Source organism: Mirounga leonina, unplaced genomic scaffold (assembly GCF_011800145.1).
Source record: "Mirounga leonina isolate KUSES-001 unplaced genomic scaffold, KU_Mleo_1.0 Mir_173, whole genome shotgun sequence".
NCBI lineage: Eukaryota > Metazoa > Chordata > Mammalia > Carnivora > Phocidae > Mirounga > Mirounga leonina.
Genome location: NW_023270447.1, coordinates 86994479 through 87019181, shown reverse-complemented (window position 1 = coordinate 87019181; position 24703 = coordinate 86994479). Strand labels below are relative to the sequence as shown.

Sequence of the window (24703 nt, the reverse complement as noted above, 5' to 3'; positions counted from 1 at the left end):
CCTCCAGGAGCCAATGAGAATGTAGCCAGGGGTGTTCCCCGTCTGGCGCCCGGGCTGCGGGTCGTCTCCGGGAGGGCTCGGGCGGGTCGGCCCTGAGAACGTGGTAAGCCCTGTAGCCCGAGCCCCCTGAAAAACCAGTCTCTAGGGGAGTCAGCGCAGGACTCTGTCGCAAGCATGGGGGAGTCCAAGATGGTGGAATCTTTGAGAGGCAGGTATAACGGTCCCCGAGGCAAGGTCATATTCCAGTTTGGGTCAAGGAGTCTTGCCCCTTCATTCTTTCCATCTTTCTTTTTTTTTTTTTAAAGATTGTATTTATTTATTTACTCATAAGAGACAGAGAGAGAGAGAGGCAGAGGGAGAAGCAGGCTCCCCGCTGAGCAGGGAGCCCGATGCGGGACTCGATCCGAGGACCCTGGGATCATGACCTGAGCCGAAGGCAGACGCTTAACCCTCTGAGCCACCCAGGTGCCCTCTTTCCATCTTTCTGTGGAACCAAAAGCCTCGATAATTTTTCCTCTGGCCCTCTGAACAGGTGATTCACCTTGGGGGAAAAAAAAATCCCTTTGTAGAGGCTTCTTGAGCTTGGCGGAGGTGGGGGGGGCGGAGGAGGAAGTTTTCCGTTCCGAAGGGCTTCTCTTTCCTCGGAAATCTGTCTTTCCAAATCCATAAAGACGAGACCCGCCCCCCAGGCAGCGGTTTGACGCTCACGGCCCCTTGAGGTCACTACCAGCTGTTGGGCAGCACTTTTAAAGTTACTGAGATCGTGGGCGGAAACCCTTTTACCAGCTGTTGCCATCCCCGCTCCTTGAGTCCGTAGTTCCCAAGACAACATGAGGGTTGACGGCAAAATTGTTTCAGAGATGTTGCCTTTCAGGCTAATTCTATTCCAGCCACCCCAAACAGACTTCCAACTAAAGTTACCATAGGAATCTAGCAGAGAGAATTACTTCTGCCAGTTCGAATTGTAGGATTTCGTACTTATTACCATACGTTGTTTTTCAGAGTTACAGTTTGGGTGTGAAACCGCTGTGGCAGCCCAACTTAGAGAAACTTGACACAGTTGGAATGGTTCCAGTAACCTCCCTTGCAAAAGGCTTCGTGTTCACGGAATTTCCTTTGTGAAAGTAAGTGGACAGCTCTGTTAACGTAATCATCTCTAAATTTTGATACGTGAATGCGTGTGGACGGGTCAAGGCTTTGAGAAATGCGGAACTCCCAGGGACAAATAGGGTCAGTGCCAAACAAAACAAAACTGAAAAATATACTTCTTTGTTTCACCATTGGAAGAACTTGCGAAATACACATTTGCTCACAGTGTACTTCCCCTAATTTTTTTTTTTTTTAAGATTTTATTGATTTATTTGACAGAGAGTTAGAGCCAGAGAGCACAAGCAGGGGCAATGGCAGAAGGAGAGGGAGAAGCAGACTCCCCCCTGAGCGGGGAGCCCTCCTCTGGGCAGGCCCCTGGGGTCATGACCTGAGCTGAAGGCAGACGCCCAACCATCTGAGCCACCCAGGCGCCCCTACTTCCCTTAATTTTGAGGATGCTAATATGGTGTTCTATTCAGGCATTTGTGTTGGTTTTAGTGTGTGCAATCATAGGAGCTGTGGAGGGCAGGCCTCACCCGATCCATGCATTCTGTTTGCCTGCTCTTCTTTCTCAGTGACTTGATATGATTTAGCACTTCTATACTGAGGGTGTTCCTTGGGTTCTTTTTTTTTTTAAGATTTTATTTCTTTATTTGACAGAGAGAGACACAGTGAGAGAGGGAACACAAGCAGGGGGAGTGGGAGAGAGAGAGAAGCAGGCTTCCCGCGGAGCAGGGAGCCCGATGCGGGTCTCGATCCCAGGACCCTGGGACCATGACCTGAGCCGAAGGCAGACGCTTAATGGCTGAGCCACCCAGGTGCCCCTGTTCCTTGGGTTCTTGTCTTCATTTAACGGATAATGAAAAAGTATTCCTAGTGCATAAGTAAGAGAAATTGGTTTGGGTTCCAGTTCTCAAACGAAAACAGAATCAAGGCTTTGGAGGGGTTGGTGAGGGAAGAGAAGAAACTGGGAAGATAGGAATAACATGTTAGGTAGGTAGTCACTGGAGAGAGCATGGGGGAAATAACCTCAGAGCTGGGAGTCATAACTGGGAAACTGGGATAAGTACTGTTTGGCAGCTGGAGGATTTTAGGACATTTTGACTTGGACTTGGGATGGGAGCCCAGAGAGTGCAGGTTGCTCCAACTAGGTAGGGAAAATGCTGGGGCAGATGAAGCTTGAGTGGCTAACAAGAAGTACATGAGCCAAAGGCTCTCTGAACATGTGGATCTCTTAAATATCTACCAGTAGATAGCTTGTACCATTGTAAGTCTTTTTTTTTTTTTAAGATTTTTTTTTTTTTTTTTTTTAATTTGACACAGAGAGAGAGAGACAGCGAGAGAGGGAACATAAGCAGGGGGAGTGGGAGAGGGAGAAGCAGGCTTCCCGCCACCGAGCAGGAATCCCGATGTGGGGCTTGATCCCAGGACCCTGGGGTCATGATCTAAGCCGAATGCAGACACTTAACTGACTGAGTCACAGAGATGTCCCTGGTTTTTTTTTGTTTGTTTAAGTAAACTCTATACCCAAACCTGGGGCTTGAACTCATGACCCTGAGGTCAAGAGTTGCATGTTCCACTGACTGAGCCAGCCAGGCGCACTTCTCCCCATTATTTTTAAGCTATCCTTTTACATTGTACCTAAAATCCTTTCTCTGTAGTCTCCTTAAGGACCTTCCTCCATCAATTATTCACTTTCTTGAAGCTTCTGTGACTTCCCCAACCTAGCAATAGTCTTATTCTTTTTTTTTTTTTTAATTTATTCATTTGAGAGAGAATGAGATAGAGAGAGCATGAGAGGGGGGAAGGTCAGAGGGAGAAGCAGACTCCCTGCTGAGCAGGGAGCCCGATGCGGGACTCGATCCCGGGACTCCAGGATCATGACCTGAGCCGAAGGCAGTCGCTTAACCGACTGAGCCACCCAGGCACCCCGCAATAGTCTTATTCTTAAAAAAAAATTAAATAAACAACCTTCTCTTAAGTATGATATCTCACTGAAGATAGTGTTTAATATCTCTGGGTTCTAATCTCTCTCTCTACGTCTGTCTGCCTGCGAGATCTCTACTTGGATGTCCGGTGTGTGTCTCAAATTCAATACCTATAAAACAGTAGCCTCTGTATGCCTTCCCCCCACACCTCCTCTAATATTCTTTGTCGACTAGTGGCACACCATCTACCCAGTCACTTGAGTCAGGAATCTCCTCCTTCTCCCTGCATTTCCTTCTCTCCTCCATTCAGCCACTTGTGAACACTTGACATCATCCCTCCTGTTACTGCCCTTCATTATCTCTCACCTGAACCAATGGAGTGCGCCAAAGCAGTGCTTTGCGAACTTTAAAGAATCATACAGATCACCTGGGGATCTTGTTAAGACATAGATTTTGATTCAGCAGGCCTCAGGGCCTGTGGTTCTGCATTTCTAACCAGCCCCAGGCGATGCCCATACTTGTCCGTTCTGTCTTCACTCCCTGTCTAGGTAATGTCATCCTGTCTTGTGACTTTAAATACCATCTATATGCAGATGACCCCAAATCGCTAGTAAATCTCTCTAGTCTGTACTCCCCCCCCTGAACTTGGCTCTGTTCTCCATTTGCCTACTTACCATGACCACACTTGGATAGCTAGTAGACCTCCCAAATGTAACTTCTGTATAAACTGAACTACAGATCTTCTCCCCTAAACCTCCTCCCTGGCCATCTTTTTGTTCTCAATCAAAGGTGACTCTTACTCTTTCAGTTGCTTAGGCCAGACGTTTTTGGAGTCGTCCTTGACTCCTCTTTCTCTCACAGCCCACATTCCTGTCCTCAGCAACCACATTGGCTCTCCATTTATACTATTTCCAGACTCTGCTGCCTTGTCACCACTTCTGCTGCCACCCTGGTCCAAGTCAGCATCAGCTCTCACCTGGCTGACTGGAGTAGCTTTCTGTCTGGTCTCCCTGCTTCCACCCTTATTTCTCTCTACGTTCTGTTCTCAACTTCAACAGCCAGAAAGATTCTTTAAAAATCTGTTGGATCATGTCATTTCTCTGCTCAAAACCCCACAGTGGCTCCCTTTCACCTCTTTGACTACATCTGCCCCACCTTCTGTCTGTGAACTCTGACTCAGCCATTCTGGTTTCTCTGTTCCTGGAGCATGACTGGCATACTTCTGATTTTTCGTGGTTACCTTTGCTTATGACATTCTTCCTTCAGAAATCTGCATGGCTTACTCTTGCCTCTTTTAATTCTTTGCTCAGATGTCACTCGTTGGGGCCTTTGCTGAACACCCTACTTAGAATCCCACCTCTCCTTAACCTCTTGCCCTGCTTTGTTTTTCTCGCAGCCCCATTATTTAATATACAGAGTATATGTGTATTTATTTTGATTATTGTTTGTCTCCCAACACTGGCATGTAAGCTCCAGTGTGGATCGGGAATTTTGACAGTTTCATTTACTGCTTTATTCCCAGCATCTACAGCAAAGTGTTTGTTCAGAAATATTTGCTAAACTATGATGAATACATGAGAACTATTTCTAAAGTTCACCGGTACATTACTTCCTGTTGAAACCCGTGAATACATCCCCATTCCTTACAGGATAGAATCCAGTCTCCCTAACATCACATTTGAGGGTGGAAAGACCCTGAAAACAGTATTCTAGTAGTTCCATGTTAACTTTTTTTTTTAAGATTTTATTTATTTATTTGAGAGAGAGAGAGAGAGCATAGGCAGGGGGAGGGGCAGATGGACAAGCAGACTCCCCTCAGACCCAGCAAGGGGCTCAATCCCAGGACCCCAAGATCATTACCTGAACCAAAATCAAGAGTTGGTTGCTTAACTGACTGAGCCACCCAGGGGCCCCTCCAAGTTTTTATTTAAATTCCAGCTAGTTAGCATACATATTTTGTTTCTTTCTGGGGTATATATGCTATTTATTTATTTATTTAATTTATTTTTTAGTGTAAGCTCTGTCCATTGTGGGGCTTGAATTCACAACCCGGGGATCAAGGGTCTCTTGTTCTACCAACTGAGCCAGCCAGGTGCTGAGAATTTGATTTTTTTTTTTAATTTAATTAATTAAATAATTAATTATTTAATTTTTTTTTTTTAAAGATTTTGTTTATTTGGCAGAGAGAGACACAGCGAGAGAGGGAACACAAAAGCAGGGAGAGTGAGAGGGGGAGAAGCAGGCTTCCCGCGGACCGGGGAGCCCAATGTGGGGCTCGATCCCAGGACCCTGGGATCATGACCTGAGCTGAAGGCAGATGCTTAGTGACTGGGCCACCCAGGTGCCCCAATTTATTTATTTATTTTAAAAGATTTATTTATTTGTTTGAGAGAGGGTGCATGCAGCAGGGAGGGGCAGAGAGAGAGGGAGAGAGAAATCTAAGCCGACTCTGCTGAGCGTGGAGCCCAACGCGGGGCTCAATCTTATGACCCTGAGATCATCACCTGAGCCAAAACCAAGAGTTCATTGCTTAAGCAACTGAGCCACCCAGGTGCTCCTTAATTTTATTTTTTATTTTTATTTTTTAAAGATTTTATTTATTTATTTGACAGAGAGATAGCGAGAGAGGGAACACAAGCAGGGGGAGTGGGAGAGGGAGAAGCAGGCCTCCCGCAGAGCAGGGAGCCCGATGTGGGACTCGATCCCAAGACCCCGGGATCATGACCTGAGCCGAAGGCAGACGCTTAACGACTGAGCCACCGAGGTGCCCCCTTAATTTTATTTTTTAAAGTTCTCTCTAACCCTAAGGTGGGGCTTGAATTCATAACCCAGAAATTGAGAGTTACATGCTCTACTGAGCCAGCCAGCCGCCCCCATCAGGTTCCTTTCTTTCTTTCTTTTTTTTTTTTTTAAGCTTTTATTTATTTATTTGAGGTAGAGAGAGAGAGAGAGAGAGCAAGCCAGAGAGACCAGAAGTGGTGGGAAGGGGCAGAGGGAGAGGGAGAAACAGGCTCCTCGCTCAGCAAGGAGCCTGATGTGGGGCTTGATCCCAGGACCTTGGGATCATGACCTAAGCCCAAGGCAGACGCTTAACTGACTGAGCCACCCAGGCGCTCCCCCCACCCCCCAATCAGGTTTCTAATTCATAAGTTTGAGCACTATGTCTGAGATATGGAAAGCCCTCAGAAATGTCAACGTGCTAGATGGATAGTGTTTGTTAGGTAACTTTTCCTCCGGCAGGTGTCCCCTGAATAGAGAAGGAGGTGGAGAACAGTCATTTCCACTTGTGAAGGCCTGTGCCTGTCATAGATGTGTTGGGAGATGTTTATATTGAATTTGATCCTCCTGCCATAGATAGTTCTTTTCCTCAAGAAATAGAGTTGTCTTCACTTTCTAAAAACGTTGAGAGCATCTGTGATTAACTAGCTCCTACTTAAAATACCTCAGAATCTGTGAATACACACAGGAAAAGCAAGAAGATGAACATTATGTGGATCAATTAGTTATTTTCTCTAGACAACCTTGACTGTCATGATGCAGAAGATTGTTGTCACCCATATGGAGGAGATTTTGGTTATTTTTACTCTAAAATTTCCCACTACATTTTATTTTATTTTTTAAAGATTTTATTTATTTATTTGACAGACAGAGGGAGAGAGACAGCGAGAGAGGGAACACAAGCAGGGGGAGTGGGAGAGGGAGAAGCAGGCTTCCTGCTGAGCAGGGAGCCCAATGTGGGACTCGATCCCAGGACCCTGGAATCATGACCTGAGCTGAAGGCAGTCGCTTAACCAACTGAGCCACCCAGGCGCCCTTGGAAGAACATTCTTGAATGCAAACCTAAATAGAGGATGTTTCCTCGCTTCCCTCCCGTGGGACACAGATGCTCAAAACCTAGCCAAGCTGAGGTTTTCCTTTGACGTGGGCTGTGTTCTTATTATTGGCATTGCTGGTGATAAGAACTCTGACTGCTTTTTTCACAATTCTATTATCTCATTTAAACCTTAGCAAAACTGAAGCCAGTTTTTTTATCTCCACTTTATATTTGATTTTTTTAAAAGATTTATTTATTTACTTTAGAGAGAGAGAGAGAGAGCATGCGGGGGAGGATAGGGGCAGCGGGAGAGAGAATCCCAAGCAGACTCCCTGCTGAGCATGGAGCCTCACACAGGGCTCAATCTCACGATGCTGAGATCATGACCTGAGCCGAAATCAAGAGTCAGATGCTTAATCGACTGAGCCATCCAGGCGCCCCTTATCTCCATTTCATAAATGAGGAGCAGGAAGCTCAGAGAGGTTAGGTAGCTCCGGTTGTTGCAGAGTCAGTGTTTCCGCTGGCCTCCCTCTGTCTCTAAAGCCAGTACTTTCACCATCACATATGTTGCCTCTTGTGGAGCTGGGATTCAGCAGCAGACTCTAGAACAGTGCCTAAGGCATTCAACAATTCTTTTTCTTTTAAGATTTTATTTATTTGGGGCCCCTGGGTGGCTCAGTCGGTTAGGCGTCTGCCTTCAGCTCAGGTCATGATCGCAGGGTCCTGGGATCAAGCCCCGCATCAGGCTCCCTGCTCGGCGGGAAGCCTGCTTCTCCCTCTCGCACTCCTCCTGCTTGTGTTCCCTCTCTCGCTGTGTCTCTCTCTGTCAAATAAATAAATGAAATCTTTAAAAAAAAAAAAAAAGATTTTATTTATTTATTTGAGAGAGAGGGAGAGAACAAGCAGTGGGAAGGGTCAGAGGGAGAGAGAGAGAGAAGCAGACTCCCTGCTGAACAGGAGGCCCGATGCGGGACTCGATCCCAGGACCCAGAGATCATGACCTGAGCAGAAGGTAGATGCTTAACGACTGAGCCACCCAGGCGCCCCAGTGACTATTTTTTCATTAAAAAAATTTTAGGGGTGCCTGGCTAGCTCAGTTAGTGGAGCATGCGATTCTTGTTCTTAGGGTTGTGAGTTCAAGCCCCACGTTCGGTGTAGAGATTACTTAAAAAAATAAAATCTTAAAAAAAAAAATTTAGGGGCTCCACGGTGGCTCAGTTGCTTAAGCGTCCAATTCTTGATTTTGGCTCAGGTCATGATCTGAGGCTCATGAGATTGAGCCCTGTGTCTGCTTTTCTCCCTCTCCCTTTGCTCCTCCACCTCCACCCCTGGGCACACTATCTCCAAAATAAATAAATAAATCTTAAAAAAAAAAATCTTAGATGGGGCACCTGGGTGGCTCAGATAGTTAAGCGTCTGCCTTCAGCTCAGGTTATGATGTCAAGGTCTTGGAATCAAGCACCTCATCGGGCCCCCTACTCAGTGGGGAGTCTGCTTCTCTCTCTTCCTCTGCCTCTTCCCTCTGCTTGTGCTCGCTCGCTCACTCTCAAATGAATAATGAATAAATAAACTCTTCAAAAAAATTTTTTTTAAATCTTAGACATAGTTTTTATTTAAATCACACATTGCTCTTATAAGCACACACATAGGAAAATGTAATCAAAATGTATTAAGATAATCCTAAAACTTTACATTTCAGAGTCCAACACGTCTCTGTCACTTCTTTATTTCAAATTGTCAAGGTCCCTGGTTTTCTACACGGTATTATCTCCTGTCCAGTAACCATTTATTAAATGAATGAATGAATTTGATATTTTTTTATATTATAACTAAAGAATTTTATAACACCAACACAGCATATTGTATGGACCCAAATTTGAGGACAACCAAAACAGTTACTAAGGAACTTATAAAAAATTTCCTTCACCTGAATTTTAAATGTGAATTTTTTCTGAAGTTTCAGTCTGAGCTCCCAAGGAGCTTTTTTGTTTGGGTAATGTCTGGCAAATAATAGGCACTTAATAAGTCTTACCCATTTTTGTTTGGGCAATATCTGGCAAATAATAGGTACTTAATAAGTGCTTGATAAATGCACACTTACCAGTTGTGAAGAAAGTAAAGATGATACTGCCAACCAAGTTGGTAAGGAGAGGTTGCCTGCAGTATCGAGAAGATCTGGGCCTAAAATCAATACACAGGTCATTAATTTATCAATTATTAGAAGAAATTCACCCTATAAGCACGATACCAGAAGGCACTAACCATTGAATTCTAATTCTAATTCTGGCCCGAGGTTCATTTGGCTGCAGGCAACTCATTTAAGAACCTTCGTTCCTGGGGCGCCTGGGTGGCTCAGCCGTTTAGCGTCTGCCTTCGGCTCAGGTCATGATCCCAGGGTCCTGGGATCGAGCCACACATCGGGCTCCCTGCTCGGTGGGAAGCCTGCTTCTCCCTCTCCCATGGCCCCTGCTTGGGTTCCCTCTCTCGCTGTCTCTCTCTCTCTCTGTCAAAAAATAAATAAAAATCTTAAAAAAAAAAAAAAAAAGAACCTTCGTTCCTGGGGCGCCTGAGTGGCTCAGAGGGTTAAGCATCTGCCTTCAGCTCAGGTCATGATCTCAGGGTCCTGGGATCGAGCCCTACGTCGGGCTCCCAGCTCGGTGGGGAGTCTGCTTCTCCCTCTCCCTCTGCTTCTCCCCCTGTGTGTGCTTTCTCTCTCCCAAATGAATAAATAAAATCTTTAAAAAAAAAAAAAGAACCTTCGTTCCTTTACAGTGACTGCAAATTAATAGTGTGAAAACAGCCCACAAGTAGTGTAAGAGTTGTTAACATTTACAATTGGTGGACAAATAATGTTTATCATCTTTCTAATTCATGTTAACCAGATATTTTGGTGAGAAAATATCTTGTGGAAATTCTGGCCTTCTGGAGTAAGGAAATAGGCCTTACTGCACACAAAACTCCTATGACAGACGTTGGCAAGTTTAAACTAGGCTAATTACAGTGAGTATCACAGTTCCTTTTCTTGTCACTTAAGTAGATTCTCGGTTTTCAGATTGTTTTAGAATTTCCACATTTTTAGAGCTACAGTTTTTTTATTTTGATGTATCAAATGGCATTTGCTTCATTTGTCCAGTTACTAGCTGACTTTTTCTGCCAAGACTAATGTCCTCCATAGAATCTAAAATAATATATCAAGTCCCAATCTGGTCACATATGTCTGTGTCACCCTCAGCCCTGCATACATTAGCTCATGTGAGGCTGTCAGGACTGGTCTCTAGGGAATCCATACATTGAAATGTTGGTGCCCTCGTCTCCCATTTAATGGCTTCTTGTACCAGAAGAAATTGTGTTAAGTTAAACTCAGTCTGCCCTATTCCCAGCTATTCTTTTGGTACTGAGATTTTTGACTTTCCAAAGAGGTAAAGCAGGTAACTACCATTGATAATAGGGGCAGAAGCAATGAGGCAGGCTGCAGTTAAACACGTAACAGGAATCTCAGAGCATACCCCAACCATCTCCAGAGGTAAGACCTGCATGCTGGGCTGCCAGGTAAGGGGGTTGGTGGTGAAAGAACTTACCTTAGCAGAACATACAACTGGAGGACCAGAGCGGTGATCCCAAACAAGAACACTGTCACTTGCCTGCATGGGACACAGCGAGTTACATTTTACGTTACTTCTTTAGTGATAAAATGGCTTCAAGAAACTAAATTTATGGGGCGCCTGGGTGACTCAGTCATTAAGCGTCTGCCTTCAGCTCAGGTCATGATCCCAGAGTCCTGGGATCGAGCCCTGCGTCGGGCTCCCTGCTCAGTGGGGAGCCTGCTTCTCCCTCTGCCTCTCCCCCTGCTTATGCTCTCTATCACTCTCTCAAATAAATAAATAAAATCTTAAAAAAAGAAACCAAATTTAGGTTCTGTTTCATAACAACGTTACGTTAAACCATGGAGATAAAGTTTTAAACACAACAAGGATGACTTGAGATCATCCCATTAGAGCAAAATTATGTCTAATAATGCTTCACTAAGAATAATGGCTACCATTTATTGAGCTCCTACTATGTAGCAGGCGCTGTTGATACTGGTCTCTAAGGAATCTTTAGAACTTTTGTTCCTTTACCATGACTATAATTTAATGCTGTAAGACAACCCACAGGTAATAGTAAAAGTTAATATTCATCATTAGTAAACAAATGTGTCAAACATTTTTTATTCACTTTCTCATTTAATATGCATAAAATCTGGAGTGCCTGGGTGGCTCAGTTGGTTGGGCGTCCAACTCTTGGTTTCAGCTCTGGTCGTGATCTCAGGGCTGTGAGATTGAGCCCCATGTCAGGCTCCACGCTCAGCAGGGAGTCTGCTTGAGATTCTTTCCCTCTCCCTCTCTGCCTCCCCCCTCCCCCCAGCTCAGTCTCTCTCTCTCTTTCAAATAAATGAATAAATAAGATCTTTAAAAAAATATGCACAAAATCCTATGAGGTAGGGACTGTGGTTCCCCATTTTATTGAGGAAACCGAGACTCAGAATGATGAAGTGTCCTGTCCAAGGACAAACACTGAGTAGTGATAGAGCTAGAATTTTGAACCAGGTCTGAGAGTCTTAACCATGCCTCTGTGCTGCACTAGCTCTGTTCTGGCCGGATGGTTCACACTGAGTGTAACGAATAAACAGAGTACCACAACTTACACAACCAAATGAAGTCTGCTGTTTCTGCTCATTTTTGAAATTCTTTTGAGATTATGTGCACATAGTTTCCATGCATATAAGAAAATCTTCTGCAATAACTAATCTCTTCACCATAAGCTGTATTATTTACCTTAATTATTTTATTAATCAGGTTTAACAATGAAAGAGTTTAGGGTATTTGTAGAAATCAAATCTACCCTCCAAAGACAAAGATTTATCCCCATTGATGGGGGTGCCTGGGTGGCTCAGTCGTTGGGCGTCTGCCTTCAGCTCAGGTCATGATCCCAGGGTCCTGGGATCGAGCCCCGCATCGGGCTCCCTGCTCCACGGGAAGCCTGCTTCTCCCTCTCCCACTCCCCCTGCTTGTGTTCCCTCTCTCGCTGTGTCTTTCTCTGTCAAATAAATTTTAAAAATCTTAAAAAAAAAAAAAAAAAGATTTATCCCCATTGAAAGTACTAAAAAAAAAACCAGACAATTTTAAAAGACCCCCAGACTGGTAATTGCACATTGTTACAACTAGGATATAGTTATAGGCTTAATGTGACTATTTTGGAAGGAATAGCATCTTTTTAGGGGTATAAATTCTGATCAGTTGTCAAGTCAATCATATTATTTTAACAGTCAGCCAACATAGATTTAATCATATTGAGCATTTCTGAAATGTGACAAGAAAAGACAGTTAACTATTTTTTTAAATGTTAACATTTAAAAAACTGGCTTAATGTTTACAAAATATTTCATTAATGTTTACATATCAGGTTTTAAAACTTAAGAGTCAGTAGTTATGTCAAGTACACCTGTTTTTTATAAAATGATTTAAAAATTGAAAATAAATTTTAGTTAAACGTTGAGACTGTCTCAGGAAGAAATGGGCTTTTTGTCATCGAGAGCCAGGGAGGGACACTTACAGCCTGGGCCGGCGTGATCTCGGCAGCCAGCCGTGCAGGTGATACGCTGTGTGGGCCAGACAGAAGTGAATCATGGGGACGCTGGTCCTTGAGCACCTGCAGCAGGGCACGGAGGATCCAGAGCAGCCCTGTTAGAGCTCCCAAACTACTTCTCCCCCCATTTGTCCTCAGCTTGTCCCGCTTCCCAGTGCAAGTACTCTGGTACCCTGCAGTGATCCAGAGGAAGTACTTTTCCTTGGAGAGGGACAGATCCTTGTTCTTCTAAAGCCACCCTGGGCTATGATGGACGCTCACTGTAACTTAATTCTTCTGTGGTTTTGGAGGTCCTAGCTCAAGTTGGCTGTGTTCACGGGGAATTAATAAAACCAAGCTGGATATTTGAGATGGGTTGAATGTGACAAGGGAGAAAACTTCCTTTAGCTGAGAGATCAGCTTCCCCCAGCCCCTTTCCCAGCCTTTCCCCTGGGGAGGACCTGGAAACCTGAGTGCATCCCCAAGGTTGGGGAAGGGCTCCAAGCTCTTTGTTCTGTCCTTCCCTGAACGGCAGGCAGCTCCCTTGGGGACCCATACCTCCTGTTCTTAGCTTTATTGTTCTTGCGGCTCACAGCACAGTCTCCGGGCGGGGGTGGGGGCGGGGGGAGCGGTGCCTGAAGCTTGAGGTGGGCGGGGCTGGAGCTGCTCTGCTGCTGGCCGGTTACCCTGGTTTCCATGTGGGCCTAGAGTACCCTTGGGGATGTTGTATTCACCACCACCCCATAATACCACAGGCACTTCCTATAGGAATTGGGGGATAGGGATGGGAGGAGTGGGAATGAGCCTCAAGTGAACCCCAGTATCATCCTTAGGCTGATAATTGAAAGGTAGGACATTTAAATCATTCTTAGGAATTAACTCTTTTTGTTTTGCTTTGTTTTATTTCCATGTGGAGCATTACTGACCCTTCTGTCCTTTATTTCTTAGCAACAATTAGCATCCCTCTGATCCCTACCACTATGCTTTGTTGGGGAAAACCTCAGATGTTTGTTTGTTTGTTTATTTATTTATTTTTAAAGATTTTATTTATTTATTTGACAGAGAGAGACACAGCGAGAGAGGGAACACAAGCAGGGGAGCAGGAGAGGGAGAAGCAGGCTTCCCGCCAAGCAGGGAGCCCGATGTGGGGCTTGATCCAGGACCCTGGGATCATGACCTGAGCCGAAGGCAGACGCTTAACGACTGAGCCACCCAGGCGCCCCTCAAATGTTTGTTGAATAAATGTTTCTTATTTCCATTCTCACTGACTACTTAAATTGAGGCACTCATGACTTTGTAACTGGACTTCCTGTCTTGTTTTGCCCCTTCCAGTTAATCCCCTAGCATTACCATCATCAGTATTGTCACTTTCCTCACAAATAACAGCTAGCATTTATTTTTACACTGTGCTAGGCAATATGCTAAGCACTTTGCCATTAATCAGAATTAATCCTCAAAGTAACTGAATTGGTTGTCATTGTCTCTATTTTACAGATGAGGAGACTGGAGACATAATTAAGTGATTTGGTTAAGTTGGTAAAACCAAATAAAGGTTTTAAGTACCCATGTCTTATTTTTCTAAAACATTGTTTTTATAGAACTCTGTTGTCACTCCATTGCTCAGAAAGCTTCAGAGGTCCTCATTACCTAAGGGGTTAACAGTCACATTCCTCAGCTCCTCAGCTAGGAGGGCTCATTTCTATTCTGCACAGCTCCGTGTATCTCCCATTTTTCTTCTTGACGAGAGAGCCTAGGATTCAGGAAACTGAGATGCTAACCCTGGTTCTTTCACTCCCTAGCTTTGTCCAATGAGCATAGAATCTGAGCAGAAGTGAGGTGGTCACCCTAGCAGTTGGATCTGAACACTATTGGGCTACAAATAAATGGTCCTGACACACAGATCTTCCGAGCACTGGCAAGTCTTAGAAGTGCACAGCGAGGGGCACCTGGGTGGCTCGGTCGTTAAGCATCTGCCTTCGGCTCAGGTCATGATCCCAGGGTCCTGGGATCGAGCCCTGCATCAGGCTCCCTGCTCCGCGGGAAGCCTGCTTCTCCCTTTCCCACTCCCCCTGCTTGTGTTCCCTCTCTCTCTCTCTCACTGTGTCTCTCTCTGTCAAATAAATAAATAAAATCTTAAAAAGAAGTGCACAGCGTGGTGTTGTATAGCCTTAATTTCCAGCTCATTCTCAACCCATTTTTTTCTCTGAGATGTCTGTAATACTGAAAAGCTAGAAAAACCTACATGTCCAATGATAGAAGATTAACTGGAAAAATGAAATATCTAACAATAGCTTTTTTTTTGTAACAAGCTAAATGACTTTGGCCAAGTTTTTGTGTGTTTGCGTGGTGAAGATTTTTTTTAAAGATTTTATTTATTTGACAGAAAGAGACACAGCGAGAGAGGGAACAGAGCAGGGGGAGTGGGAGAGGGAGAAGCAGGCCTCCTGCAGAGCAGGATGCAGGGCTTAACTGAGCCACCCATGCGCCCCTGTGTGATGAAGATTAAATGATCATGTGTGTGAAAGCATTTTATACGTCAAAAAGTGTCATACAACTGTTTTTTTATTGCTGTTTACTGTATTTCTGCGTTAATTATAAAAATACTCTGACCTCTGCAAGTCATTCCCCAAAGTTCAAAGTCAAATCCAGGTCCTGGGATCGAGCCTCGCATCAGGCTCCCTGCTCCGCGGGAAGCCTGCTTCTCCCTCTCCCACTCCCCCTGCTTGTGTTCCCTCTCTCACTGTGTCTCGCTCTGTCAAATAAATAAAATCTTTTAAAAAAATAAAACTTTATAATAACAAAACTGTTTTTTGATGGTTCATAGGCAATGTTTATCAAAAAAATAGAACTGAGTGATTTGACTTTGAAGGATGGAAAGGTTCATTGTGTCAGGGAGCAAGAATTCTTGTCCTCTAAGGTCTTTCTAGCTTAGGGACTAAGAATCAAATTGACATGAGAGAGATAAAGAGGAGAAAATCAAATTTAATAGAGTACATACGGGGAATCCACATAGACATGGAAATTCCAAAGACAGTCAGGCAAAATGAGGCATATTATGTCATTCTGAACTAAGGCGAAGAGAGTGGAGGTCTGGGATTTCAGAGGAAAGGAATGCACCTCACAGGGCAGCAAGAAGAGCAGATATTTGGTAATTAGATGTTTGCCCTGCCATACAGGTGGGTCCCTCAGATAAAATTTATCTCTGCTAATAACCCTTATTCTGGGAAAGACCCCCAATTTAGATTCTTCTATGTAACTAAGGGAGGGACAAAAGTTTCTCTTGAGCCTGCAGGGTCTCAGATGCCTTCCACTCAAAGTAATCTGCATGCCAAAGTGGCACATTCTGAACCCCTTCAGCTGACTCCCAGCACAATGAATGAAAAAGACCCCCAGGAAGATACAACACTAAGCCATTTCAGAGCACTGGGGATAAAGAGGACATCCCACAAATCAGCCAAAAAGAAAAAAGTCATGTAAAAAAGGAACAAGAGTCAGAATGGCGTTAGACTTTCAACAGCAGTGTTGGATGCTAGGAAACAATGAAGAAATGCATTCCTAATTTTATTCTTCTTATTATTATTTTTAAAGATTTTATTTATTTATTTGACAGAGAGAGACACAGTGAGAGAGAGAGCACAAGCAGGGGGAGTGGGAGAGGGAGAAGCAGGCTTCCCACCACAGAGCAGAGAGCCCAATGCGGGGCCCGATCCCAGGACCCTGGGATCATGACCTGAGCTGAAGGCAGGTCTGTTAACTGTTAACTGTTAACAGTTAACTGACTGAGCCACCCAGACGTCCCCAGACTACTGTTCGGAAGGGCAGGTTGTTGGGGAGTCCTATTATTTGGTAGTTGATAATGTCATTGTATCAGTTAACTGTGACCACAGTAGTGCAAACCTCGGCAGCATACAATAATAAACGTTAATTTTTGCTCATGAGTCGAGGGTCAGCTTGTGGGTTTGTTGATATAAGCCCGGCTCAGCTGATCTCGCTGGGGCTTGCCTGTGTGTCCGAGCGTGTCATCTGTGGTTTGGCTGGTGCAGGATGGCCCCCGCCGCATAGCTGGTGTGGTTGGCTGTCCATCAGTGGGAGTACAGTCTCTCTCCCAGGCGGTCTGTCATCCTCCAGCAGGCTGGCCCTGGCTTGTTTTCATGGCAGAGGCCGGACTCCAGAAGAGTGTGGAAGTGTGCAAAGCCTCAAAGGCCTGGCTCAGAACCGCACACTGTCACGTCTGCTACATTGTTTTGTCCAAAGCAAGTCACAAAGAGGGGGAAGGAGATCCCATCCCTGTACAGCAAGAGCTGCAAATGCACCCTGAAAAGGAAGGGTGGAGGATGGGGCTGTCTTTGTCACTGAAGCCACAGGCTTTTGTCCATCCACTTGGAAGGTGAAAGGACATCTAAAGACCTAGAACTGAACTTGTTGCCTTTGTCCTTTGCAGACCACAAGCAAAGTGTCAGAGTTTTCCATTCAGATCAACAACTTCAAATTCTTAGCATGGAACATTCAGAGAAGACCGAAGTGGTTCTCCTTGCTTGTGGTTCCTTTAATCCTATCACCAACATGCATCTCCGGCTATTTGAGCTGGCTAGGGACTACATGAATGAAACAGGTAGGAACAGTAGCCAGGACACTACCCCAAAATATGGCACTGTGGCTTGTTGGGTATTTTAAGCTGAAGGAGTTTGAAGAAATTGCAGAATCAGGAAGGTCCCTCTGACCTCCTCCGAACCGTTCTCCCCTGAAGCAGCTCATAAAATCTTGATGTGAGAAGTGCCCTCCGTATACTGGGAGGAAAGGAGCATCCTTATTGCTAAAGACAGATGGATGCCTGGAAGAATCTAAACTAATGGGCCTTGCCACATTTCCCTGAGTTTACTACACTTACCTTGTACTCTTTGCCCTATCATATTTCTCGACGACTGTCCACTCTTCACTAAACCTGGCATAAAAATACTCAGGTTTAACTGTTTCTTGGGGTCTTCATTTCCTTATGAAGACACCCGCGTCACATAAACCTTCTATTAAATAAGTTTCTACATTTTTCTTCTGTTTTTCTGTTTTTGTCAGTTTAATTTTCAGACCCAGCCAGGGACCCAAGGAGGGTTGAGGAAAACTATTACCTCCCCTACACAATATGTTTTGTTACATAAATGATCATGCATATGCTGCTAGATAGATGGATGGTTGCTCAGACTCACTAATAATCCTAATAATCAGGGAACTAAGATAAAAAAATGAGGTCTATTTTGCCCATCACATCGACAAAAATGTTTAAATTTGATAGTGTCAAGTATCAGAGGTTGGGCAGAAATGGGTTCTTACATACACTGTAGGTGGACGTACACATTGATGAAGGCTTTTTATAAGGCAATTTGGCAATATCAAAACTTACACTGTGTAGGGGGTTGGGGAGTTAGTGTTTCATGGGGACAGAGTTTCAGTTGGAGAAGATGAGAAAGTTCTGGAGACAGATGGTGGGAGACGGATGGTGGTGAGGACGGCGCAACAGTGTGAATGTGCTTGATGCACTGAACCGTGCACTTAAAATGGTGAATTTTATGTTCTATTTCACCTTGTTTGTAAATGAATGTATGAATGAACCTGAATCCCTGTTTTGAAAAGGGGGGGTCTGTTATAAAACCATATTGATGATAATATTTCCTGTGCATAAAATCTAACTTGTTACACCTCACATCAAATCTGACTCTTTATCCAGGAAAATACAGAGTTATCAAAGGCATAATCTCTCCTGTTGGCGATGCATATAAGAAGAAAGGACTCATCTCTGCCCGCCACCGAGTTATCATGGCAGAACTCGCCACCAAGAATTCAGAATGGGTGGAAGTTGACACCTGGGAAAGTCTTCAGAAGGAATGGGTAGAGACCGTTAAGGTGCTAAGGTATTTATGGTGAAATCAGCTTTGTCAGTTCTTCGGAAATGGGTTAGGGGCTTTTTGCCATGTTCCAGTGCTGCCTGTGTCTGTGAAATACAGATTTGCGAACTGTGACTCGGGTCGGGAGGGCTTCCCACGTCCGGTGATTTCTTGGGTGTAGAGCACAGCTACAGAGCACGGGGCTTCCTTAGCCTTTATGCCTTTCATCATGTTTTGAGCTGTTTGCATGCTTGTTACTGTATCTCTACGAGAGAGAATACATAGAGAAGCCTGCCCCAGACAAGAAAGGCACAGTTGTAAGATGTTGTCGTTAATTTTTTCTTTTTTTTTTTTTAAAGACTTTATTTATTATTTGACAGCGAGAGAGCACAAGCAGGGGGAACAGTAGAGGGAGAGGGAGAAGCAAGCTCCCCACCGAGCAGGGAGCCCGATGTGGGGCTCGATCCCAGTACCCTGGGATCATGACCTGAGCCGAAGGCAGACATGTAACCATCTGAGCCACCCAGGTGCCCCTTGTTGTTAATCTTATAAGATTTTTTTTTTTAAGATTTTTTATCTATTTATTTGACAGAGAGAGACATAGCGAGAGAGGGAACATAAGCAGGGGGAGTGGGAGAGGGAGAAGCAGGCTTCCCGCGGAGCAGGGAGCCCAATGTGGGGCTTGATCCCAGGACCCTGGGATCATGACCTAGGCTGAAGGCAGACGCTTAACAACTGAGCCACCCAGGCGCCCCCCTTTTTTTAATAAGATTTTTTTAAAATTAATTAATTAATTATTTATTTGACAGAGACACAGTGAGAGAGGGAACATAAGCAGGGGGAGTGGGAGAGGGAGAAGCAGGCTTCCCGCGGAGCAGGGAGCGCGCCCTTGTCATTAATCTTTTAAGTAGAAAAGAGAGAGGCAGGTAATTTTTTTTTTTAAAGATTTTATTTATTTATTAGAGAGCGAGCGAGAGAGAAACAGCATGAGAGGGGAGAGGGTCAGAGGGAGAAGCAGGCTCCCCACTGAGCTGGGAGCCCAATGTGGGACTCGATCCCAGGACGCTGGGATCATGACCCGAGCCAAAGGCAGTCGCTTAACCAACTGAGCCACCCAGGCGCCCGAGAGGCAGGTAATTTGAAGCAAGAGAAGCAGTGGTACTTGGTCATGGACGGCCCTGATTTTACATGCTGCTTCCGTGACCACATATGGGGGTTGTCCCAGATCTCTGTTCTGTCACCTTTGAAACAGTTCCGGGTGAGGATTCAGAAACTAGAGGGAGTGACATCTAATTATTACTTAATATTATCTTGAGTATCAGAGAACTTTCTGAAAAACCTTCATGTCTAATGTCTGTTCTTAGAGTTCTGATTCCTTTGGTTCTAAACATATCAGTTAGGGTTTCAACAGGAAATAGAGACCACTCTGAAGTGTTTTTTGTTTTTGCTTTTTTATTTTTTTTTTAAGGTTTTATTTATTTATTTATTTGAGAGAGCGAGAATGAGAGAGAGAGAGAGAGCACATGAGAGGGGGGAGGGTCAGAGGGAGAAGCAGACACCCCGCTGAGCAGGGAGCCCGATGCGGGACTCGATCCAGGGACTCCAGGATCATGACCTGAGCCGAAGGCAGTCGCTTTTTGTTTTTTGCACCCTGTTTTTGCTTGTTTAAAGGTTTTATTTATTTGTTTATTTGAGAGAGAGAGAGTATGAGTTGGGGGAGGAGCAGAGGGAGAGAGAGAACCCTCAGGCAGACTCCATGCTGAGCGTGGAGCCAGCTGTGGGGCTCGATCCCCCCAACCCTGAGATCACAACCTGAGCCAGAATCAGGAGTTGGGCGCTCAACTGACTGAGCCAGGCGCCCCAAAAGCAGAAAGGGATTCAGGTGCTCGTGCGGAAGTGTCAAGGGGTGGCAGCAGGAAAGTCAGGTCTGTTCCAAGGTCATACCTCCTTAGCTGCAGTCAGCGTTCAGGAAGCTGTTCCTGCCTCTGCCACCACAAATACGGCTGTTCACCTGTCTCAGTCTCCTAAAGTTGGTGACTGGACAGTGGAGTATGGAGTCCGGCCACCACGCTCATGCCCTAAGAGATGCTTCTCAGGCTCCACAGCCCAGAAAGATGGCCTCTGCCTCCCTTCTTCCTTCCGAGTCTCTCGTGAGTGAATCTCATCAGCAGAATCTCTGTCACATCGAGAACATGCCGCAGGGACCTCTGGGAAGTGTGTTTAGGGCAGGATTGGATACTGAGCCAGCAGACCATATGCAGCACAGCAACTTAAGAAGAGGAGTGACTTTTCGGGCTCGGCAGGGAAGAGTCTGCCCTCTTTGTTGCCCAGCAGTTCTCCCGTCAGACGGCAGGCTTCTGCATGCCCACCTGGCCCAGCCTTCCCTCTCTGGCTCCACAGCGGTCGCACTGTCCATTCCGTATTAACTCAGCTGCTCAAAAGGGAAAGGAGTTAGGGGCACAGAGGACCCACACTGGGCTCCCCCAACTGTAGCTCATGTTTCCTGGGTAACTTCACAGTGGTAAAGTGGTGGGCATCCTGCTGCCAATCAAGAAGAAAGCTACACTCGAGTACTGCCTGTGGTCCCTTCCTTTTAGGCCTCAGGCACTTGTCCCCTCTACGACCTTGGCCTTGGCCTTGTGGCTCTCCTCTACTAGGTCAAGCCACACTCTTCAGTGGTCAAGAGTATTGGCTCTGGAACCAGACTGCTGGGGTTCAAATACTAGCTCTGCTACTTATAAGCTAAATGGCCTTGGGCAGGGGCGCCTGGGTGGCTCAGTCGGTTGAGCATCTGACTCTTGATCTCGGCTCAGCTCTTGATCTCACAGTCATGAGTTCAAGCCCCACATTGGGCTCCGTGTTTGGTGTGGGGCCTACTTAAAAAAAAATGGCCTTGGGCAAATTAGTCTCCTGTCTCGATGGGGAGAACAATTCTGATATGATAGTGGGAATAAAAGAGTTGCTTTATAATAACCAAAACATTCACTCAATCAGATTGTTATTGAATGCCTCCTGTGTCCCGAGGAGTCTACCAAGAGCTGGAGTCACAGCTCCAAGCCTTCACTTCCCTCCACTATGGGAATAATAATAACAATAATAATACTCATGGCACGGGATATTGAAAAGATTTAATCAAATGATCCATGCAAAGGACTTAGTGTAGTGCTTAGCACATAATAAATAACTAATATTCACTCTTGTTATTATGACACACACATAAAGCTTCGAACAGTAATAGCCACCATCTGTTGTGCTCCCAGGATCTCCTTGCTTTCTGTTCCTGATAGCCAGTCCCCAGCACTACTGGCCAGCATCCATGCTGACTGGTCAGGCATCAGGGGTTCTTGTGGTTAAATGTTTTTAATATCACACAGCCTTAACTTTGGTCAGAGGCTCTCGGGCATCTCCAGAGAGACAGTATTTTATTTTATTTTATTTTATTTTTTTAAAGATTTTATTTATTTATTTGACAGAGAGAGACACAGCGAGAGAGGGAACACAAGCAGGGGGAGTGGGAGAGGGAGAAGCAGGCTCCCCGCAGAGCAGGGAGCCCGATGCGGGACTCGATCCCAGGACCCTGGGATCATGACCTGAGCTGAAGGCAGTCGCTTAACCAACTGAGCCACCCAGGCGCCCGAGAGACAGTATTTTAATTGAATGTTGTGAGAAGAGAAATGCGCTATTGCTTTGTTGTCTTATAGACACCATCAGGAGAAACTGGAGGCTGGGAGCTGTGACCACCAGCAGGACTCACCTACACCAGGAAGGCCTGGACAGAAAAGGAAGTGGGTGGAACAAAGACAAGATTTTAGTCAAAAGAAATTGCTAGAGCCAAAACCAAAAGGTCTGTATGTTTCATCAAGACTTACCAACTAAAGTAGATAAAATTCTAGAGCTGAACAAGCCCCTTTGTATTTTCATTTCATATTCAGTATGTGTGAGTGCCTGGAAAATACCCCTTGTTAGTTTTATGAAGGGAGGGAGGGAAGGAAAGGAAAAGGCATCTTGAGCTTATTTCTCCTACAGTGGTCCTTAACTTTTGTGGTATCCTAGATCTCTTTTGAGAATCTGATTCTGATCAAAACTATGAACCCTCTAGCCAGAAAAACACATTGTTGTGTTCATTTTGATGCAGGGGATTATTAGCAAAGCAGACCCTGAAGCTGTGTTTTCTTCTTCTTCCCAGTTGTGCCAGAGGTAAAGCTGCTGTGTGGGGCAGATTTATTGGAGTCCTTTGCTGTTCCCAATCTGTGGAAGAGTGAGGATATTACCCAAATTGTGGGAGACTATGGGCTCATATGTATTACTCGGGCTGGAAATGATGCTCAGAAATTCATCTATGAATCTGATGCACTGTGGAAACACCGGAACAACATTCACCTGGTAAATGAATGGATCACCAATGACATCTCATCCACAAAGATCCGGCGAGCCCTCAGAAGGGGCCAGAGCATTCGCTACTTGGTACCAGACCTTGTCCAAGAATATATCGAAAAGCATGATCTGTATAGCTATGAGAGTGAGGAGAAGAATGTCGGGGTCATCCTGGCTCCTTTGCAGAGGAAAGTTGCGGACGCTAACTCATAAATCCTACAGAATGATATTTTGGATTTCCAGTTTGGGAATTTGAAACAGTCTGGGTGTTAGTAACTGGGAAGAGAAATTGTGATTCTGTTTCATAAACTAAAGCTTCTTAAAAGTTTGGTAAAAATCAGAAGTAGATTAAAATCAGGTTTATCATTTTATTGGAAATTGCTAAGATGAATGTTTTCAATATGGTCTTTTTTCTTTTTTTTCTTTTTTAAAGAATGTACAAATCCTTGAATCTTTAAAATGGGATTAACGGCACTAAAATCAGAAGACATTCAGTTTAACTACAAATAAGAAGTCAAAAAGGACATTTTGGTTTTATCACATAAGAGGAACAAAGTGGGAAAAACAAGAGTCCATTTAAAATGCTAACTTTAGGGGTGCCTGGGTGGCTCAGTTGGTTAAGCATCCAACTCTTGGCTTCGGCTCAGGTTGCGATCTCGCAGTCATGGGATTGAGCCCCGTATCAGGCTCTGCATTCAGCGTGGAGTCGGCTTCAGATTCTCTCTCCCTCTCCCTTCCTGCTCACTCTCTTTCTCAAGTAAATAAATAAATAAAATCTTAAAAAAGAAACTATTTAATATCCTAACTTTAGTTATAAAGGGAATTAACATTTTGTGCATGCCTGTTTCTAGGCATTCTTCACCAGGGGTGGCCAAGGAAATAATTCTTAAAATAGTGATCTTATAAAATGCACCACTGATCAGTCATCTTCAGCTGTAAACTTGACGCTAACGGTTCAGTCTCTCTGGCACACATCCGAAGTTGGCCAGTTACGTTTTGCCAAGACACATCTGCCTGGAGCTCCACCTTTGGCCTCAAATGTTCAGAGAGGTGCACCAGTGTTCCTACTGCCCACAGCCGAGGTAGAGAGGTAGTGTGGGTGTTAGTAACTGGGGAAAGGAATTGTGAGCCTGTTTCGTAAACTAAAGCTTAGAAGTTTGGTAAAAACTAATAGTAAATTAAAATCAGGTTACACGTTATGCATGTTCTCTCAGCACAGCCTCTGGTGGCTCTGGCCATCTGCCATCTCGCTGTCTTCAGGAATAACTTCAGAGATGACGTCACACTACCTGGAACAGAGAGAACCACAGAGAATGAGGGAACTTATTCAAGGATTTTATTAAATATCAGTGCTCTTAGCCTTTTTTTTTTTTTCCTCTTAGCCTTTCTTAATAGCTTAATAAACCAAAGATGAACGGAGATCCTACGAACATGGGAAATGCCGCACAGGATGAGCTCAGCAGTTCCTCCCGCTCAGAATTTTGGGCACTGACAAATGGCTGGTTGGAAGAATGCTCCATGATCTCAGTCTAAAACTCTCTTGAGTTTCTGAAGAGCCTTGCTGCTTCTGTTCCAGCCTGCTGTGAATCTGCCATTTGCGAATTTAAGCAGAAAAAGGGTCTACGTTCTTACCCTTTTCCCCTTGTCCTTTTATATGCACTTTAACCAAGTAGAACTCCCAAATAATAATTGAGGTCATAGCTTTTTTTTATGTTACAAACACAAGCTTGTTATACAGTTGGATGCTGATTACAATTTTGTGGAGGTTTTACCAACTGGTAAAGCAGTAAGACTAGAAATAGCTTTTTATAAAGTAGTTTCATGATTCAGGAAAATCATCCTGTGATAAAAACAGGACTAAAGTTAAATTTCTCATGACAGTACAATAATTTACTTTTTTGCAATTTATATTTCATACCTACACCATTCTAGATGAAGGGCTTATGACTCTGCGGAAGGAAAAAATACTTAAAACTATGCAGTTGTCCAGTCAAATCTGAATACACAGTCTGCAAAGG

The 24703-nt window shown here is 44.6% G+C and overlaps 1 protein-coding gene across 4 annotated transcripts; it reads left to right on the top strand.

The window, feature by feature from the left end:
* The first annotated feature begins 14 nt into the window (after positions 1 to 14).
* On the top strand, positions 15 to 23063 carry NMNAT1 (nicotinamide nucleotide adenylyltransferase 1). Of its 4 annotated transcripts, none has more exons than XM_035019835.1 (6): positions 15 to 103; positions 1003 to 1124; positions 16877 to 17047; positions 18155 to 18338; positions 22013 to 22155; positions 22498 to 23063. In XM_035019835.1, the coding sequence occupies exons 3-6, from the start codon at positions 16933 to 16935 to the stop codon at positions 22896 to 22898; spliced, it is 843 nt and encodes a 280-aa protein (XP_034875726.1). In that variant the 5' UTR covers positions 15 to 103; positions 1003 to 1124; positions 16877 to 16932; the 3' UTR covers positions 22899 to 23063. The 4 variants fall into 4 exon arrangements, with proteins under 4 accessions (XP_034875726.1, XP_034875724.1, XP_034875725.1 ...); XM_035019833.1 differs by having other exon boundaries at positions 75 to 208; XM_035019834.1 differs by having other exon boundaries at positions 75 to 212.
* Positions 23064 to 24703: the final 1640 nt, after the last annotated feature.

Bases quoted from the DNA above. Each gene is read 5' to 3' on its own strand.
- NMNAT1 (XM_035019835.1), top strand. From the start codon at position 16,933: ATGGAACATTCAGAGAAGACCGAAGTGGTTCTCCTTGCTTGTGGTTCC. The intron at 17,048-18,154 runs GTAGGAACAGTA...CTCTTTATCCAG, and splicing joins GGACTACATGAATGAAACAG to GAAAATACAGAGTTATCAAA. The intron at 18,339-22,012 runs GTATTTATGGTG...GTTGTCTTATAG, and splicing joins GAGACCGTTAAGGTGCTAAG to ACACCATCAGGAGAAACTGG.